Here is a 21,875-nt window from a genome sequence, read left to right as displayed (position 1 = left end):
GCTGCGAGGTATCACGGTACTGGTAGGATGGACATAGACATGGGAAGATTACAAATATAAGTGTCATTTAGTAAAAACATCCAAGCAAGAAACCTTCCCCCAATGGTTCACTCAAACCTCTTCAGATGCGCTATTGGAAACATCTTGATGGGTTACAACTCACTCTGATGTGGCAACCGCTTGGCTCTGCACCAGTAAAACCTGCATGGAGTGGGACGTACTGACAGTCCAACACAGGTTTATAACTGCCTTCCATCCAGCCCATCTCCATGGTGCACTGCTGCCCTGCTCATTCCCTTCACTCTCTTTTGCCTTCTGGGAGAAGATACAGGAGCCTGAATGCCTGGACAACTACACTCAAGAACAGCTTTACCCCACTGCTATCAGACTTTGCAACCATAAGACATAGGAACAGAATTAGGCCATTCAGCCCATTGAGTCTGCTCTGCCTTTCCACGGCTGATTTATTATCCCTGTCAACCCCATTCTCCTGCCTTCACTCCGTAATTCCCTGCTTTTGATGCCAACTAACCACGAACCTATCAACCTCCACTTTAAATATGCTCAGTGACTTGGCCTCCACAGCTATCCATGGCAATGAGATTCACCACTCTCTGGCTAAAGAAATTCCTCATCTCTCTATTCTGAGGCTGTTCCTTCCAGTCTTAGACCCACCCACTATCGAAAACATTCTCTCTCTAGGTCTTTCAACATTTGACAGGTTTCGATGAGATCCCCTCTCATTCCACTAAATTCCAGTGAGTACAGGCCATTGAAAACTAATACATTAACCCTTTCATTCCTGAAATAATTCTCGTAAACCTCCTCTGGACCCTCTCTAAAGCCAGCACATTCAGCATTACATCCTTGCTCATGTATTTTAGTCCTCTTGAAGTGAGTGCTAACATTGCATTTGCCTTCCTTAGCACTAATTCAACTTGCACAAGGACTCCCAAGTCCCTTTGCATCCCATTTAGAAAATAGTCTATGCCTATACTCCTTCCACCAAAGTGCATGACCATACATTTCCCGACACCATATTCCATCTGCCACTTCTTTACCCATTTGCCCAATCTAAGTCCTTCTGCAAACTTCCTTCCTCAACACTACCGATCACCTCTTTCACATCTCCTTCCCAGTGTTGCTGCCACACTCCTAACTCTACCTCTTCTGTTATTGTCACTTCATTTCTTTTTGCACTTTTCTGTTGTTTCAGAATCATCGCTATACTTACCGTTACCATGTACACTGCTTACTCTGTGAGCTTCATGTGACCAAGAAATTTTGTTGCACCCTGGTGTACATGACTGACCTGACCTGAGATCTGAGAGGTGGAAATTTAGTGCTCCCTCCCCCAAAATTGACTGAGGTGAATATCAGAGATGGATTTAATTGGAATCTGGTTGAAGATGAATTCGGTGGGGGGGGGGGGGGGGGAGTTGCAAGAGATGGGTGTGAAGGAAACACAAAATTCTAGGATCAGAGCACACAGCCTCAGAATAGCAGAACATCCCTTTAGAATAGAGATAAGAAAGAATTTCTTTAGTCAGAGGATGGTGAATTCATTGCCACATATGGCTGTGGAGGGAAAGTTAAAGCAGAGGATATATTTAAAGCAGAGGCATCAAAGGTTATGGGGGAGAAGGCGAGAGAAAGGGGTTGAAAGGGAAAATAAGCTAAGGAGGAGTAGATTTGATGGGCCAAATGGCCTAATTCTACTCCTATGCCTTACAGTCTTCTTGAATTTATGTCAAGAAATAGTTTTAGGCATAGACTTAAATTAAATGGAGGGATAGATTTAAATGGGAGGGGAGTTACTTTTTGTACACAGCCAGCGATGGGTTTATGGAATGAGTTGCCAGAAGTGGTCGGGGCAGGTACAATTAAAATATTAAAAGACTTTAGGACATGGATAGGAAAGGTCTCGAGGTATATGGGCCAAATGCAGGTAAATGAAACTAACTCAGATAAGTATCTTAGTCAGTGAAGTTGAACTGGGCTGAAGAGACATGCAACACAGAAAACAGGAACTGTGGCTCTACCTGCTTCAGTTGCCCTGCTGGGATTTTCAGATTGAAGTTCTTCAGATTTTATACCATTGGGAATCACCTTGGGTGGGATACTGGACATAGATTTTATTGGGGACCAACATTTCTCCATTCTAGTAGCAGTCTGGAACCCGGGAGTTCTAAAACCAGGGATAAAGGGTGCTGTCAAAATACTCTGATCTTACCTCAATGCTTTACTGTAATGAGAAGTGATTCAGATGTGTTTGACTTCATTTTGGGACTTGTATCCAAAGCTAGCTCTTTGCACCTGACCTTGACATTTATGATGCAATAAAGAATCAATTCTATGTCTAATCATAAAACAGACCAACTGGATCTCAAACTATCCTTTGGGACCATTGTCTAAGAAAAGATGTGCTGGCATTGGAGAGTCCAGAGGAGCATTTGACATCTCTGGGTGGATACTTGAGTTTGCGGGGGGGAGAGAGACTAGGAAATCATTGAAACCTAACAAATACAGAAAAGCCTGGCAAGAGTGGATGTGGAGTTGATGCTTCCATTAGTGGGAAAATCTAGGATCCGAGGGCACAGTCTCAGAATAAAGGGACATCCTTTAGAACCAATGAGAAGGAATTTTTATGCCACGGACTAATACCATTAAGCAAGGGCAACATACAGCTCGAATCATCAAGTTCACCGATGACACAACCGTGGTGGGTCTCATCAGCAAGAACGACGAGTCCGCATACAGAGAGGAGGTGCAGCGGCTAATGGACTGGTGCAGAGCCAACAACCTGTCTCTGAATGAGAACAAAAGAGATGGTTGTTGACTTCAGGAGGGCACGGAATGATCACTCTCCACTGAACATCGACGGCTCCCCTGTAGAGATCGTTAAGAGCACCAAATTTCTTGGTGTTCACTTGGCGGAGAATCTCACCTGGTCCCTCAACACCAGCTCCATGGCAAAGAAAGCCCAGCAGCGTCTCTACTTTCTGAGAAGGCTGAGGGAAGTCCATCTCCCACCCTCAATCCTCATCACATTCTACAGAGGTTGCATTGAGAGCATCCTGAGCAGCTGTATCACTGCCTGGTTCGAAAATTGCACCATCTCGGATCGCAAGACCCTGCAGCTGAGAAGATCATCGGGGTCTCTCTTCCTGCATTACAGACATTTACATCACACTCTGCATCTGCAAACAGCATTATGAAGGACTCCACGCACCCCTCATACAAACTCTTTTCCCTCCTGCCATCTGGGAAAAGGCTCCGAAGCATTCGGGCTCTCACAACCAGACTATGTAACAGTTTCTTCCCCCAAGCCATCAGACTCCTCAATACCCAGAGTCTGGACTGACACCAACTTACTGCCCTCTACTATGCCTATTGTCTTGTTTATTATTTATTGTAATGCCCTGCACTGTTTTGTGCACTTTATGCAGACCTGGGTAGGTCTGTAGTCTAGTGTAGTTTTTTTTCTGTGTTGCTTTTTACGTAGTTCAGTCTAGTTTTTGTACTGTGTCATGTAACACCATGGTCCTGAAAAACATTGTCTTGTTTTTACTGTGTACTGTACCAGCAGTTACGGTCGAAATGACAATAAAAAGTGACTTGACTTGACATGGAATCCAAGTTTGGAACCCCTGAGCCAGAGGGTGAGTGGTGAATCTGTGCAATCTGCTCTCACAGACGACTGTGAAGGCCAAGCCTTTGAGTGTACCTAAGGCAGCGATTGCTGGGTTCTTGACAGGTAAAGGGATTAGCTTATGGGAAGAAGGCAGGAAAATGGGATTGGAAAATAAAAGCAGCCATGATTGAATGGCAGATAACACTATCAACAAGATGGTGCTGGGAGTGTGGAGATTCATCGCAAGATGCTCTCTGCAGATTCCCTCATTAGTTACATTATAATCATTCTACATTACCTTCTACTATTTCAATGCTTATTGTAACAAATTGATCTGTACGAACACTACCCATGAGGAACTTTCACTATGCCTTGATACATGTGACAATAACAAACCAATTTATGGCAGAGAAGGCTCGATGGGCTGAATGGCCTAATTCTGCTCCTATAATTTATGGTCTCAGCACATCCATGTGTTTCTGGGACCAAAGAGAGTTTAAAATCAAATCTGCATTTGCGGGGAGGCTGAAATAAAAACAAAAGATACTAGAAATGCTCAAGTGGCTGAGAGCACCTGTAGAAAGAGAAACAATTGGTCAGGTCAAAGATCCTTTGTCAGAGGTGCTCTAAAGAGTGAGGGTGAGGAAGTTACCACTGATGGAAAGACGTTGGATGATAAAGGGTCAAGGAATTAGCACAAGCATCAAAGTGTTTTCACTCGGGGGGGTTCAGAGCCTGAAAGCTAGCCAGCAAGGTGGTGGTGGGTGGAAACTGATTCAACTGAGGCCTCTTGCAAAAACGAATTGGACAAGCAAGCGTGTGAACTATCAGGGAGGAGTGGAGGGTTTCAAGGGGCTTCCACAGGCTACACATATTCAAAATCCTAGAAAATAAGATGGATGTGGAAGGAAGGAGCAATTTGTCTTGATGTATGACATTAGTTCATAGACACATGCACAACTACTCAGTTTCATGTTGTACTTGTTTTGCTTTAAAGAATTATTTCACTGAGGATGGTGTAGGCAAATGCAAGTATGGGATGGGGCAGGATGGTATACCCCAGAATGGTAGCTTCGGCAGCAGCTTTTGCAAGTACTCCAGTGTCTGTTCCTAAAGGTCACAGGTGCAGACTGGAGGAGCTTTCTCTCTGTTTGGACAGCAGACGTACCTCTGCCTTGTGGTTGAAATGGGTTAGACTGCCTGTATCCCATGTGGAAAAGACCTCTTTTTTGAGTTTTTAATTGATTCATTCTTGCAGGTATCATGAGGCAGGAGGTACAGAAGCCTGAAATCCCACACCACCAGGTTCAATAACAGTTACTTCCTTTCAACCATTTAGTTTCTGAACCAACCAGTATAATCCTAATCACAATTTAACACCACTTTGCACTACAATGACTTCTGCTTTGTTCTAATTGTCCTTTTTTGTAAAAATGTCTGTTTTGCTTGTGAATGCTTACATGATAAAATGTGTATTGCACCTGTGCATATATATGTATACACATACAGACAACTCAATTTTGACTTTAAGAAAACCTTTTAAATTTTCAGGCAACTGCCTTTGAAGACGAGCATGAGTATTGAAAGCTGTAAGGCAGCAGGAGATGAAGGGCGTTGGGGAGCTCTGGTGAATTAAGGCCAATTTTTGGTCCCTCAATTGCTAGTTTGCAGAGAGCGACAGCAGCTGGAATGGGGTGACCCAAATCCATTTTATTCTCACCAATATTTATACACTAGGGGCAATTTACAAACCTGCACAGTTTTTGGGATGTGGGTGGAAACCAGAGCACCTGGGGGAAGCCCATCTAGTCATAAAGGAACATGCAAACTCCATCCAGACAGCACCCGAGATCAGGATTAAACCAATGCTGCTAAACAGGTGAGGCAGCAGCTCCACCAGCTGCCCATTGTGCAAGTGAATGTACATCATACAAATGAAATGGTGAGAAGCATATTGGGAGTCCACTGTAGTAAAAAGAATACAAGTACAATTATATTCATCTTCATTTTTAATTTTTAACTTTGATATGCAAAATCAAATATATATATCCTCAACATTCTTCCAAATACTCAACAGAGGACACTTTAAATATAGGCACATCAGAATCAAAATGTCATTCAAAATGGGTACAAAGCTCTAACATAGCTCCAAAAAAATGCATCTTATATACAGATTATTTAATAAAAATAATGTTTTCGTAGCATGTGCATCAGCTTATATACAAATGAGAACCTGATATCACAATGCACATGGGTCCAAATTTTTCTTTTAATATATATTTAAATATTTCTATGTCTTGCATTTTATGTTATTATTTATACCTGGGTCCAATACTAGGCTTTGTCAGATTCAAGGAGTTGTGTGTTGTATAAAACACAGATAATATTATATTGCCTACCACACACTGTGATGCATCTCTTTTTTAACCCCAAGTGTTTAAATTAACCACTTCACATAAGGCTACCCATCCTCATTATAGGCAACAAAAATCAGTTTACTTTATATATTACTGAAAATGGCATCAAAATTATACTTTTATTGCTGAATACCCCCCAGGAGGTTTTTAAATATGTATATAACATCCACTAGCTTGACAGAAAACCTCAGAACTCTGCCAAAGCAAGCAGAAAATATTTCAAATGTTAGGTTACCAGCAGACTTCAATGCGATTGCTGCAACTATTTCTTCTGTCAAGTTCATTTGAAGGGAATTTAGGTGGCGAGAGAAAGAAAGTGGAAAAAGAACATGTCAAGATGGATGACACTTAGGGTAACCTTTAAATCCTCAATTAAGCACATTCCACAAACATTTCTGTGAATGGAGTTGAAGTGAGAGGGAGGAAGGGAGGGACAGGGGAAGGTCACACCTAACAAAGGCTTCCCCTCCTGCCACTTTATTCTGTGGTGGACCAGTCTGATACAGACTTGTAAACAATACTTCCTCCATCCATGAGGAGATATGCAGTGTGCTATCAGTAACACTGGTAATTTGAGTTCTCCCAAATAGCAAATGGAAAAACTAATCATTCAAAGAAAAATAATCAGTACACACTGTTAGGTCAGGAGTGGTGCAGTCTTCCAATGGTTATAAGCAGGAGTATCCCATGCTTCTGTATCTCCAATGTAGTAATTCTTTTTTTGTTCACCCACCCAACTTGGGGCACAGATTTTGGTAAATCCCATTTTCAAATGTTTGGAAAGTCTTATTCATTTTGCCCCACCTCAGTTTTAAAGAATGGGGTTGGAATCAAGCACAGTATAGCCTCACTAAATACTGGGCAATGAAGGCAGTCAGTTTCTGCGAGTAATTAAAGCCTTTGGCATTTCCAAAGACAGAAGGCTTCACCACCTGCTCAGGGAAATACAAATCCTTCCATATTTGGTATGACTGCCTAACATGCCAGAATTTCCTGTTTGAGAGTAGAGTAAACCTCCACTTAATTTCTTTCTCAGAATTATGTTAAAGCTATACTTGGCCTTGTCCACAAAATCTCACCCCAACACTGCACCACTCACTCACTAGAGATATCCAAAAGCATTCCAATCTGCACTAGTGTTATGGAATCACTGATGCTTCTTATACAAAGTCCCACCAGCAATAACCCCCACAGTGCACAGTCAAGCAGTTTGAAAATAGTCAACCATTAGACGAACATCAACCTCACACCTATACCCTCTGAATGACTCCATAAGTAATGCAGTTTCAATCTGTGTTGGATCCCATTTGCGCACAGATGTGGCAACAAACACATGTCTATACTGATGATCCCATTTTTGACTTGCCCCTGTAGGAACTGACAATATGAGAAAATGATAAACATAAAACACAGAAAATTCTCTACACAAATCCAGAAGCAGTAATGCATTCTGATCCAACAACTTCACACACGCTTATACCTTCATTGGCAGAGTCCAGCACCTGACTTGAGCCCAATGAGACCCAACCGCATGCTACTGTATCAGCATGGGTTTACATTCTTAGGTTCAGTTTAGGTTGGCTGGCTCAGTGTACAATAAATAAATATATTATCAAAGATTTTTGGCAAATCAGTGTGTCCTAAGGTCTCTCAAAATTATTTCCAGTTAGCTTCATTATTACCGCAGACAATGAAAGGCCAAGAGCCTGAGAGGGGTCTCCAATTGCATGTTTGAGGTATCTACAGTGATTAGTGGGTTGAGAATAAAACAGACAAATTCTTGGTCTAGGATTGGGCAGGGTTTTAATTCTATATCTGAGCAGACCTGGTGTTGGTGTTAACCCTTGCATCATTATTGCTGATTTAATTCAGAGTTAAAGATGTGATTATTTTTGAAAGTGGGGGGGTGGAATGGGGGTTGTAGCGGAGGGAAGAATTCAGCATGAGTGACAAGTTGGTCAGGTCAAGACATTTGTTTAATCTAATGATGTCCAGCAGTGACAACAAGGTCACTGCCAACTTAGCTCATTCTGGAGGAACTTGGTGGATAAAAGACTGTAATTCCTAAAAAATTCATAGCTCTCCAGAAAGCTTAAATTCCACTTCTCAGGAGGTGAAATTGTGACTGAGACCCTGAAAAATAAGTGAACAATACAGGAACAGCTGCAGATAAGTTGATGCCATGTTTGCTGTTGATAGAGGAAGAAAAGTGACAGATAACTTGAATTATTAAATGATTCATAGAAAATCAACAACTGAATTCAACAAAACATATTTGCCACAGTGGCTGAATTTTCTGACAAACAAGTGCGGCAACTTTAGCACAAAGAAACAAATTGTTTAAGCACAAACACTGAAGGAGATGCAAGTTTAACCTGATGAATGAGGAATGTACACCACAGATGCATTTAATGAAAAAAAACATTCATGCCATTTACATTTCACAGTATCAGAAGGGGTTGCTAACTTAGAGATGGATCAGATTTTTGAAAATATATACAAACCATGAAGCATCGTGGTTTTCCACATCTTCGAACTGGAGGGAACTCAGTTTCACAAGATATACTGCGAGGTCAACTGAATCGAGCTCTTGCCTTCTCAAGAATTGCAACAAAACAAAAACTGTACCCGTCAATATTGGTTTTTTTAAAGTCATAACAGTAAACAAGGATGATAGTGTTGAGAGTCTTGCTTGATGAAGCAATGCATCAGTTATGGTACTGCTTATGCAACCATTTTTCTTTGGGTTCAGTGCACGGATCCAGTTCGTACCACTTACTTCATTTGAGATAGGCTCGGTACAGGAGCAGGGAATGACTAGCTGCTTGGTCCTGCTCCAGGCAGAGGAGGAGATCCCTGAGATTGACTCGTGTTACTTTCTGTCGCAGGAAGGGTCGAGGCCGTGTAACACCAAGTGCGTTCCCACCACTGTTAAATCCCTGGAAAGAGAAAAAAAAAGGGATTTAAGCTTGAAGTGAGACTAAACTCTGCAGTCCATGTCCCAACTCACTCAAGCTCTATTTACTCATTGCCACTATGTTCCCAAACTTCTAAATCTTAAAAATCTTTGTTTGCCAATTCATCCATTGCTTCCATCCTCCTTACTCCAACATCTGTGCAGGTCTTTTCATTATACCTTCAGCACTGAGTTGCCAACGATGTGTTATTCTTTCTGTTGGCTTGGACATCAAGCCTGACACAACCTTAGTCAACATAAATTTGACCAGAACCCAAGGACCAATGCTTTGCTGACCTGACCAGGAGAGGTTTGCAATAAAGAGCAGTGGAAGTCTCGTGTTGGCGCTAGTTATTGATCAAAAGGACCCATTGGTCTGAGCTGGGTATGATATCGAGCAGGAGCCACAAAGCCTGACCTTAAGTACTGCACTAAAACCTAGCTCATCAGGCTTAGCACTATCCTGTAACAACACTGAGCTTCCTTAAGTAATACCACAATAGTATTAAACTAAACAAGCATCAAAATGCAATATCAAAGTTGCTCAAAGACATCAGTCTGAGTGATCTAGTGAACCCAGTTCAATGCTGACCTCAAGTGCTGTTTGTGTGAAGTTTCCCGTGCTCCCTTAGATCGCGCGGCTTTGCTCTGGGTGCTCCAGTTTCTTTCCTCATCCCAAAGATGTGCAGGTTGATCAGCTAATTAGTCAATTTACAGAAAATTGCCTGCAATGTGTCAGTGAGTGGCAGAAAGTGGGAACTGTGAAGGGGAACGTAGGGGAGATCAAAATGGGATTATTGTAACTAAATGCTTGGACAAAAGGGTCTGATTCCATGCTGTGCGACTCTGTGAAACAATCTGGAACTCCAATGAATACAACTGCTCAATGAATTAGTTTCCCTTAAGCAGCTGAACTCCAGGATTCAACAGCCGAAGAACTGAAGTGAAGCAAAGGATGTACACTGAGGAAAAGAGCCATGAGCCACCAAGCTAAAATATTTCACTGATAAACTTCACACTTAGAATGTTTCGAATAGAAAAGGTTTCAATTTAAGCAATCTTAAAACTGCAACCACATCAGTTCCTTGGATCGAAACATTAAACTACATGAAGGGCTTTATCCAAGTGTGAGGTGCAACAATACAATTTTTATAGATGGCATGCAAAACAAAGCTTTTTCCACTGTTCCTCAGCACAAGTGGCAAAAGTAAACAGACTTACCAATCAAGGTAACATCCCCAAAAATATACAAATTTGATTTTTTAAAAATCAATTCACAGAAGTCATCCATCAACAAATGAAGGCTTGATGTCCCTTGCAGTAGGAAGCTACACAGGTCCAATATTCTTGAAAACCTCCTTTTTCACCCAGTAAACATATATGCATCAAGTGTTACAAATGTATACAACTAGGCTTTACAAATGTAAATCAGCACATTTTACAATCAAAGCTTAAAGAACCTGTACAAAGCATTAACTGTTGAGCTTAGGCTATAGTGACACTGTTAATTCAATACGGGATGCTGCAATGTTTGCATTGGTACGCAATTGGTAACTGAATGGTCTACTTTTATTTGCCAGACCAAACTCTACAGATTAGTGGGTGTTGGATTGAAAGTGGTGTCTGAAGTGATAGAGAAGCCACACTAAACTCTTTGAACTCATTCCCTTAAGGGTGGTATGGTAGCCCTTATTTGTACATGTGACAAAAAAAGCTAATTTTTCAATCATTAAGTGAGCTGTGGTATAATCAGTTTGGAGTTGTGATGAGTGAAGTAGGACAATCACTGCTCCTGAGCCTGGCAGTGTATTTCTATAGCTATACGATCAGGCTCAACTATCAGTGGTACATGATAGCTGAATATTAGCATTAATATGACCTCCCTGTGAAAAAAAAATCTTAAGATGGTCTTTAGTTCTTAACTTCTAAAGTGGTGTTTTGGGTAGTCTAGTGTATCACTGCTGTCCCCTTATCCTGAGAGAAATTATTACCAGGTTTAATGGCTGCATTTAGAAGAGGCACTACTGTCAGGTCCCTCTCATTCAGGCAGTGACTGAATTGTTACAGGACAGTCCTGATGGGTTGTTGAAAATCCCCAATGGTTGTGCTTCATTTATAACATTGCCCCAGGCACCCCACTCCATCCTGTTAGATTGACCTCCTTTTCAACCCTGCACCGACTGTTGTGCAGAGCGCAATTTTCTTTTGACTGCTTTCTAGTTAGCTGTGTCATTCCCCAGCACCCCCGACAGAACCATAACCTTTTAAAATTCTGTCTGTTGAGCCAGCTTGGTGCTAGATATACACAGGTATACGTGTGAGTGTGTATGGCAGCCTTCCTCTTGTGATGACCCTGTGTTGTTTGAGAGGCTTGGAATAACGTTTTCATAGAAGATGGAGCAATACAGCACTGGAACAAGCCCTTCAGCCCACGATGTTATGCTGAAATAATTAAACTAATGCTTTCTGCCTAAACAATTAGAATCAGATTTATTATCAATGACTCGAGGCACGACTGTGCAAGCGCATGGATGCTAGCAAGTTAGACTGGCGGGAAGGATTTAAAAGAAGACAGTTTTTTCCTCAGCAGTTTGATCGAGGCACGACTGTGCAAGCACGTGGATGTCAGCAAGTTAGACCGACGGGAAGGATTTAAAAGAAAACAACTTTATAGAGGGCAATGGAAGAGCAGGCGACAGAGTAGGAGGGCTTTGGTTCAATGGGGCTTAAGCAATAATGGATCGAGGCGAGGTACGTTACCCGTGTAGAATAGAACCAGGAAGAATGTCTGTGAGGCCGGTGCTCTGTACAGGGTGTCAGATGTGGGAAGTCCGGGAGACTCCCAGCCTCCCAGACAGCCACATCTGCGTCGAGCTGCAGCTCCTTAGAGACCAGGTTAGGGAATTGGAACTGCAGCTCGATGACCTTCGTCTGGTCAGGGAAAGTGAGGAGGTGATAGAGAGGAGTTGTAGGCAAGTAGTCACACTGGGGCCTTGGGAGACAGATAAGTGGGTTAACAGTCAGGAGAGGGAAGGGCAAGAGTCAGATACTAGAGAGTACCCTTGTGGCTGTCCCCTGAACAGCAAGTACTCCTGTTTAAGTACTGTTGGTGGGGGGGAGGGATGACCTACCGGGGGAAAACAAGAGGATGGCAGCAGTGATAGGGGAATCTATAGTTTGGGAGTCAGACAGGCGATTTCTGTGGACGGAGGAAAGATACACAGATGGTAGCTTGCCTCACAGGTGCCAGGGTCCAGGATGCTTTTGATCGCGTCCACAATATCCTGAAGTGGGAAGGTGAACAGGCAGAGGTTGTGGTACATATTGGTACCATTGACATAGGTAGGAAAAGACAGGAAGTCCTGAAAGCAGACTACAGGGAGTTAGGAAGGAAGTTGAAAAGCACGGCCTCAAAGGTAGTGATCTCAGGATTACTGCCTGTGCTATGCGACAGTGAGTATAGGAATAGAGTGAGCTGGAGGATAAATGGAGCAGGGGGTAGGGATTCAGATTTCTGGATCACTGGGACCTCTTTTGGTTCAGACACGACCTGTACAAAATGGACGGGTTGTACTGAATCCGAGGGGGACCAATATCCCGGCAGGGAGGTTTGGTAAAGCTACTGAGGAGAGTTTAAACTAGAATTGCTAGGGGGTGGGAACTGAACTGAATGGGCGGTTGGCTCACAAATAGAGAAAGCTTGAAGGCAGTGTGAGAGGGAGGATAGGCAGGTGATGGAAAAGGGATGTGCTCAGACTGATGGTGTGACGTGTCTATTTTAATGCAAGAAGCATCATGAACAAAGCGGATGTGCTTACAGCGTGGATCAGTACTTGGAACTATGATGTTGTGGCCAATACAGAGACCTGGATGGCTCAAGAACAGGAATGGTTACTTTGAGTGCCAGGCTTTAAATGTTTCAGAAAACAGGGAGGAGGCAAAAGAGGTGGGGGCGTGGCACTGTTGATCAGGAATAGTGTCACAGCTGCAGAAAAGGAGTAAGTAATGGAGGGATTGTCTACGGAATCTTTGTGGGTGGAAGTTAGGAACAGGAGGGGGCAATAACTCTACTGGGTGTTTTTTTTATATATATATAGACCACCCAACAGTAACAGGGACATTGAGGAGCAGATAGGGAGACAGATTCTGGAAAGGTGTAATAATAACAGGGTCATCATGGTGGGAGATTTTAATTTCCCCAATATCGATTAGCATCTTCCTAGAGCAAGGGGTTTAAATGGGGTGGAGTTTGTTAGGTGTGTTCAGGAAGGTTTCCTGACACAATATGTAGATAAGCCTACAAGAGGAGAGGCCGTACTTGATCTGATATTGGGAAATGAACCTGGTCAGGTGTCAGGTCTCTCAATGGGAGAGCATTTTGGAGATATGGATCATAATTTCTATCTCCTTTACCGTAGCATTGGAGAGGGATAGGAACAGACAAGTTAGGAAAGTGTTTAATTGGAGTAAGGGAAAATATGAAGCTATCAGGCAAGAACTTGGAAGCATAAATCAGGAACAGATGTTCGCAGGGAAATGTATGGCAGAAATGTGGCAAATGTTCAGGGGATATTTGCGAGCTGTTTTGCATAGGTACATTCCAATGCGACAGAGAAAGGATAGTAGGGTACAGGAACCTTGGGGTACAAAGGCTGTTGAAAATCTAGTCAAGAAGAAAAGAAAGGTTCCAAAAACTAGGTAATGATAGAGATCTAGAAAATTATAAGGCTAGTTGGAAGGAGCTTAAGAATGAAATTAGGAGAGCCAGAAGGGGCCATGAGAAGGCCTTGGTGAGCAGGATTAAGGAAAACCCCCAAGGCATTCTACGAGTATGTGAAGAGCAAAAGGATAAGACGTCAGAGAATAGGACCAATCAAGTGTGACAGTGGTAAAGTGTGTATGGAACCGGGAGATAGCCAAGATACTTAATGAATACTTTGCTTCAGTATTCACTATGGAAAAGGACAATGGCGATTGCAGGGATGACTTACAGCGGACTGAAAAGCTTGAGCATATAGACCATTAAGAAAGAGGATGTGCTGGAGCTTTTGGAAAGCATCAAGTTGGATGAGTCACCGGGACTGGACAAGATGTACCCCAGGCTACTGTGGGAGGTGAGGGAGGAGATTGTTGAGCCTCTGGCAATGATCTTTGCATCAACGGGGACAGGAGAGGTTCTGGAAGATTGGAGGGTTGCAGATGTTGTTCCCTTATTCAAGAAAGGGAGTAGAGATAGCCCAGGAAATTATAGACCGGTGAGTCTTACTTCAGAGGTTGGTAAATTGATGGAGAAGATCCTGAGAGGCGGGATTTATGAACATTTGGAAAGGCATAATTTGATAAGGAATTGTCAGCATGGCTTTGTCAAAGGCAGGTCGTGTTTTACAAGACTGATTGAATTTCTTGAGGATGTGACTAAACACATTGATGAAGGTAGAGCAGTAGATGTAGTGTATATGGATTTCAGCAAGGCATTTGATAAGGTACCCCATGCAAGGCTTATTGAGAAAGTAAGGAGGCATGGGATCCAAGGGGACCTTGCTTTGTGAATCCAGAATTGGTTTTCCCACAGAAAACAAAGAATGGTTGTAGATGGGTCATATTCTGCATGGAGGTCAGTAACCAGTGGTGTTCCTCAGGGATCTGTTCTGGGATCCCTTCTCTTTGTGATTTTTATAAATGATCTAGATGAGGGAGTGGTGGGATGGGTTAGTAAACTGCTGATGACACAAAGGTTGGGGGTGTTGTGGATAGTGTGGAGGGCTGTCAGAGGTTACAGTGTGACGTCAATAGGATGCAAAACTGGACTGAAAAGTGGCAGATGGAATTCAACCCAGATAAGTGTGAGGTGGTTCATTTTGGTAGGTCAAATATGATGGCAGAGTATACTATTAATGGTAAGACTCTTGGCAATGTGGAAGATCAGCAGGATCTTGAGGTCCGAGTCCATAGGACACTCAAATCTGCTCCCGCAGGTTGACTGTGTGGTTAAGAAGGCATACGGTGCATTGGCCTTCATCAACCGTGGAACTGAGTTTAAGAGCTGAGAGGTAATGCTACAGCTTTATAGGACCCTGGTCAGACCCCACTTGGAGTACTGTGCTCAGTTTTGGTCACCTCACTACAGGAAGCATGTGGAAGCTACAGAAAGGGTGCAGAGGAGATTTATCAGGATGTTGCCTGGAATGGGGAGCATGCCCTATGAGAATAGGTTAAGTGATCTTGGCCTTTTGTCCTTGGAGCCACGGAGGATGAGAGGTGACCTGATGGAGGTATACAAGATGATGAGAGGCATTGATTGTGTGCATAGTCAGAGGCTTTTTTGCCAAGACTGAAATGGCTAACATGAGAGGGTACAGTTTTAAGGTGCTTGGAAGTAGGTACAGAGGAGATGTCTGGGGTAAGTTTTTAAAACAAAAACGCAGAGGGTGGTGAATGCGGGGAATGGGCTGCCTACGATGGTGGTGGAAGTGGATACAATAGGGTCTTTTAAGAGACTCCTGGATAGGTACACAGAGCTTAGAAAAATAGAGGGCTATGTGTAACCCTAGGCAATTTCTAAAGTAAGTACATGTTTGGCACAACATTGTGGGCCGTAGGGCCTATATTGTGCTGTAGGTTTTCTATGTTTCTATGACTCAGCATTTAGAATTTGTTGTTTTACAGCATAGGCAATGCCCATATCTCTCCACTCTCAGCATAAACATGAGACCATCTAAGAGCCTCTTTAACACCTCCATCGTATTTGCCACCATTGCCACCCCTGGCGCCCACTACTCATGTTTTCTAAAAAAAAACTTGCCCAACCATATTTTGAACTTAACCCTTCTCATTTTTAAGATGAACTTACATCCCTCTAGTTTTCAGGTTTATGGTTCTGAAGTTCAAAGTTACCATATACTTTCCTGAGATTCTTTTTCTTGCAGACACTTAATGGCAAAATAAAGAAATACTAATGGATTTATGAGAAACAATACAAAATGAGAGAAAGATTGACAAACAACTGATGTAAAAGACAATCTGCAAATAAATAAAAATAATACTGAGAACACGAGTTGTAAAGAGTCAGAGGCTAGTATAATGCTTTACAGAACCAGTGATCTGGGTTTAATTCCCACCACTGGCTGTAAGAATTTTGTATGTTCTCACTATGGCTACATGGGCTTCCTCCAGGGGCTCTGGTTTCCTCTCATGCTCCAAAGACGTAGGGGTTGGTGTTAATATGTACTGGGCATGCTATGTTAGCACCGGAAGCATGGCAACATTTGCCAGCTGCCCGTAGCACATATTTGGATGGTGTTGGTTGATGTTGCAAACAACACATTTCACTGTATGTTTTGATAATTTGATGAACATGTGACAAATAAAACTAATCTTTAGTCACCACTGTATTTGTTCAGAAGCTGCTGAAAGCTAAAAGAATCTGAGTAATTTTAGCATGGAAGGAAGTTATACAGTTCAAGCAAGTCTGTATTTGCTCAATGCTCACTCTGGTCCCCCAGCCCTTTCCCCAGAGCCCTGAAAATTCTTTTCTTTCAGATAATTATACAGCTCCCTATTGAACAGTGCAATTGAATCCACCACAGCTCTTGCCCCCTGGCATTGCATTCCAGTCATGAACCCAATCAATGCAGGAATTACTACATAGCAGAATACATTCAGTGCCGCATAGAGAAAGGTACTACAGGTCAGTCTGTTCAACCTCTGAGGTGGGGATTGTTCTAGAAACAAGCAAAGACAGAGTTAGCAGTCATTTGGATTTGGAGTCATAAGTTATACAGTGAATAAACAAGCCCGAGCAACACACACAAAATGCTGGAGGAACTCAGCTGGCCATGCAGTATCTACGTTTCAGGCCAAAACCCTTCGGCAGGACTGGAGAAAAAAACTGAGTAGATTGTAAAGGTGGAGGGAGGGGGGAGAGAGAAACACAAGGTGATAGTTGAAACCTGGGGGGGGGGAAGGATGATGTAAAGAGCTGGGAAGTTGAGTGGTGAAAAAGACAGAAGGCCATGGAAGACAGAAAAAGTGGGAAGGAGCACCCGAGGGAGGTAATGTCCACCTCCCTTCCTTCACCATTTCCCATCTCCTTGCCCACCCATCGCCTCCCTCTGGTGCTCCTCCCCCCTTTTCTTTCTTCCATGACCTCCTGTCTCTTTCACTAATCAACTTCCCAGATCTTTATTCCTCCCTCCAGGTTTCAGCCATCACCTTGTTTCCCTCTCCCCTCCCCCAACTTTTAAATCTACTCTTCAGCTTTTTTACTGCAGTCCTGCTGAAGGGCTTCAGCCCGGAATGTTCAGCCTGCTGAGTTCCTCCGGCATTTTGTGTGCGTTGCTTGGATTTCCAGCAGCTGCAGATTTTCTGGTTTGTGATTGAATAAACAAGCCCTTAGGCCTGATTTGTCCATGCTGACCAAGCTGCCTATCTGAACAACACACACGCAAAATGCTGGAGGACATTATCAAGTCAAGCAGCATCTATGAAGGGAAATAATCTGTTGACATTTTGGGCAAAGATCCTTCATGAGGACTGGACAGGAAGGGGAGCAGTTGCGAGAATAAGGTGACGGAAGGGTCGGGTGGGTGGGAAACTACTGGAAGCTGGAGAAATTGATGTTCTTGCCATCAGGTTGGAGACAACCCAGATGGAGTAAGATCTTGCTCCTCCGGCCTGTGTTTGGTCTCATCATGGCAGCAGAGGCAGCCAAGGAGCTGGAAATGGAAACTCAATGACATACAAGATATGAGAGAGTGGTTGCATTATTGAATGGTATGGAAGCTGCAAGATATTGGATTGCAAGACCCTACATTAGATAGTAAAAAACTGCTGACAGAATCACTGGGGTCTCCCTCCCTCCTATTTGTGACATTTACCTGGAGCATTGTAGATGATGGGCCTAAAGCATTAACGATTCCTATCACCAAAGGGAAGGAAATCAAAAGCATCAGGGCTAGGACTGCCAGAATGGGTAACAAGCTTCTTCCCTCAGGCTGTGAGACTAATGAATGCTCTGCCACCACCAAGGATAGTGAGCTATTTACTGGACTATCATAAACACAAGAACGTCTGTAGATGCTGGAAATCCAAAGTAACACACACAAAAGTCAGGCAGCAAATGAATAAACAGTTGACATTTCGAGCCGGGACCCTTCTTCAGTCCTGAAGAAAGGTCTTGGCCTGAAACATTGATTATCTATTCATTTCCATAGATGCTGTTTGACCTGCTTAGCTCCTCCAGCATTTTGTGTGTGTGTTACTTTGTTTACCTTTATATTTGTTTTGGATTATTTTCATTAACTTACTTATGGTAATATTTTATTTTATGGCAGGGAGTTTGGTACTCTTATAGCCCGGGGGAAGAGGATGTTTCCCATCCTAATGCTATGATACCTCCTTCCTGATGGTAGGGAGTCAAAGACTGTTAGACAGATGGGAGGGACACTGACAATCCTAAGGGCCCTGTGTTTGCAGTGCTGTGGATAAATATCTCTGATGGGCAGAAGAGAGATCCTGATAATCCTCTTAGCAATTCTCGCAATCCTTTGTGGAGACTTGCAGTCAGATGCCTTGTAATTCCTGTACCAGACAGCAGTGCAACTGGTACTCCTGTAAAAATTGGTTAGATGGTGGGAGGCGCAGGAAGGGGGAGAAGGGAGTCTCCTTCGCCCCCATCTCCACAGGAAGTGGAGAGACTGCTGTGCCTTCTTGACCAGAGAGCTGGTGTTGAGGGACCAGGTGAGATCATCCACTATGGCACTACCAGAAACCTGATGCTCCTAACTCTCCCCATGGAGTTCATGTGCAGTGAGGAGTGGTCAGCTTGCACATTCCTAAAGCCAACAGTTATCTCATCAGTACTGTCTACATTGAGACTTGTGTGCTCGCACCATTCTACTAGCTGCTCCACCTCCTCTCTGTACACTGTCTCACTGTCATTGTTAACAAGGTCAATCACTGTTGCATCATCAGTGAACCTGATGATTCAGTTGAATTGGATCTAACAATGCAGTCATGCATCAGCAGCATTTGGGGTTGCCAGTGCTCAGCACAATAGAACTAGAGATGTTTCTGCGAACATGGACAGACTGACCTTTGCTAGGAAGTCCAAGATCCAGCTATAAAGAATGTTTCCTTCCATGGTAAAAACCTGAACTAGGGATCACAGTCTTATAAAAAAACAACCTCCACCCCACTTCAGATGGTTGAGACAATTCTGAGGTTTGTGCAAGTTTTGGAATCCTTCCACTGAATACCTTAAAGCATGGGGAACCAGACAGATTCTTGATAAGGATGGACAGATGGGTATATAGACATAACACGAGTCACCAGTGACAAAAATGGCAGAGTAAGTTGGAGATGTGGAATTCCCGTAGGTAGAATTAAGGATAAAAAGAACCTGATGCGAGTTATATACAGACCTCCAAACAATAGCCAGGATATGGGATACAAAATATAATGAGGAATAGAAAATACACGTAAAAAGGGCAACATTAAGATAGTTGTGGGGAATTACAAGTGCAGGTAGATTGAGAAAAATCAGGTTGATGCCTACGAGATGGCTTTTTAAAGCAGTGTGTGGTTGAGCCCACTAGGAGAAAGGCAATTCTGGATTGGGTGTTGTGTAATGAACCAGATTTGATTAGTGAGCTTAAGATAAAGCAACCCTTAGAGGGCAGTGATCATTATATGATGGAATTCACCCTGCAATTTGAGAGGGAGAAGATAAAGTCAAGTGTATCAGTATAACAGTGGAGTCAAGGGAACTACAGAGGCATGAAATTTAAGAGACTACTAGACAGGTATATGGAGGAATTTAAGGTGGAGGGTTACATGGGAGGCAGGGTTTAAGTGTCGGCACAACATTGTGGGCCAAATGGCCTGTACTGTATTGTTCTTTATGAGAGGGGAGCTGGCCAAAGTTGATTAGAAGGGGACACTAACAGGGATGACAGCAAAACAGCAATAGCTGGAGTTTCTGAGGGACATTCAGAAGGCACAGGATAGATACATCCCAATGATGAGAATTTTTTTTTAAAGGCAGCATGGCATAACCGTGGCTGAGAAGGGAATTCAGAGACAGCATGAGAGCAAAAGAGTGGGTGTATAATATAGCAAAACAAAAGACAATTAAAAAAACCATAAGGAGAGAAAAGGTGAAATACAAAGTTAAGCTAGCCAATAATATAAAAGAGGATACCAAAAGTTTTTTCCCAGATAATATAAAGAGTAAAACGAGGATTTGATTGCTCTGGTCCTTTACTTGCTGGAATTTAGACGAATTAAAAGGATCTCACTGAAACCTATGAAATATTGAAAGGCCTAAATAGAATGGATGTAGTGAGGATGTTTCTGATAGAGTCTAGGATCAGAGGGCACAGCCTCAGTATAAGGTATGACCATTTAAAACAGAGATGATGAGGAATTTCTTTAAAAATAAGAGAAAATCTGCAGATGCTGGAAATCAAAGTAATACACACAAAATGCTGGAGGAACCTAGCAAGCCAGGCTGCACTTATAGAAAAGAGTAAGCAGTTGATGTTTCAGGCCAAAACTTTTCATCAGGAATTTCTTTAGCCAGGGGATAATGAATCTGTGGAATTCATTGCCACAGTCAGTTGTGGAAGCCAAGTCATTGGGTACAATTAAATCAGAGGTTGATAGGTTTTTAATTAGTCAGGACATCAAAGGTTACAGGGAGAAGGCAGAAGAATGGGGTTGAGAGGGATAATAAATCGGCCATGATATCATATGGAGCAGACTACATAGGCTGAATGGCCTAAGCTTGCTCCTACGTCTTATGGTCTTACAGTTGATCCGCAGTTTGGACAATTTAAACACTGGCCCAGATAGACTGAAAAAGCAGGGTGTTGAGAGTCGAGCAAGGTTGAATCAATCCGGGCACCAAGCCGATTTGGAGAGGTCAAGAACTGCTTGTTTTGCAGTGATATCTAGGCCTGGAGTGATTTGCCGAGGCAGAGTCCAGGTCCTAGTGCAAGGTTTGATCCGCAGTTCGGACAATTTAAACGCCGGCCCAGATGGTCCGGGGGGCTCCTCGCTCTGAGATGCTAAGGCTGTGAGACTGTCCCCGGGTGCTGTGCTTCATGTCTGCAAACTTTGCAGCAATTTGCCCCACTAATATGATGAACTGAATACAAAGGCTTTGGGCCTAGTCTGGGCTGCTCTGGGGATTTGGAACTAAGGACTCAATTTAGTTCATAGTGGTGTTGTTGTTGCTGCTCACTTCTATTGCTTGCATGATTTGTGTTTATTTTTCTGTTTCTTTGTGTGCAGGGAGGGCTGGGGATTGGTCTTTCTTTTTCTTTTAATTGGGTTCTTTCGGCTTCTTGATTTGTGGTTTTCTGTAAGCAAACAAATGAAGGTTGTACAATTTATACATTCTTTGATAATAACTGTACTTTGAATCTTCCATCTCCTAATTTCTATGTTAAACTACATTCAACATTTTGTTTATCAATAAAAAAAATCAAAAAGTTGAATAAAGGAAAGCATTACCTCAATTCTGAGAACATGCTAGAAATGGGATCAATGATGTATCTTTATCCACGCAGTGCAAATTGGCAAAAGAACATGGAATACAGGCTAACAAACAATAGAGGTCTAGCCACATCACAAGGTTATCATACAATATCCATCTTGGACTATTCTTGCTGGGCTTATTCAATTAGATAAATATTTCAGACAAGAATTAAGAATATTTTTGCAGGAAACCTATCCTTTGGGCAAACTGGAATCCATTAGCAACAAAAAGTTGGATGTTCTCAGTTACCTGGAAATCCAACTTCACAGCCACACCATCTACACCCAAAGGGAATCAACAACCACTTACAGAAATTTTTAAAAAAAC

At 42.7% G+C, this 21,875-nt stretch overlaps 1 protein-coding gene across 2 annotated transcripts in view; it reads right to left on the bottom strand.

The window, feature by feature from the left end:
* Nucleotides 1-5,640: 5,640 nt before the first annotated feature.
* LOC140727870 (transcription initiation factor TFIID subunit 4-like) overlaps nucleotides 5,641-21,875 on the bottom strand; it is a 126,357-nt gene continuing 110,122 nt past the window's right edge. For both annotated transcript variants that reach the window (XM_073045749.1, XM_073045759.1), the window contains one exon: nucleotides 5,641-8,990. In XM_073045749.1, coding sequence (XP_072901850.1) covers nucleotides 8,832-8,990 — 159 coding nt within the window. In that variant the 3' untranslated portion in view covers nucleotides 5,641-8,831. The remainder of the gene's footprint in view (nucleotides 8,991-21,875) is intronic.

Source organism: Hemitrygon akajei, chromosome 1, assembly GCF_048418815.1.
Source record: "Hemitrygon akajei chromosome 1, sHemAka1.3, whole genome shotgun sequence".
NCBI lineage: Eukaryota > Metazoa > Chordata > Chondrichthyes > Myliobatiformes > Dasyatidae > Hemitrygon > Hemitrygon akajei.
The sequence above is the reverse complement of the archived record's forward strand: the minus strand, read 5'-3'. Positions and strand labels throughout refer to the sequence as shown.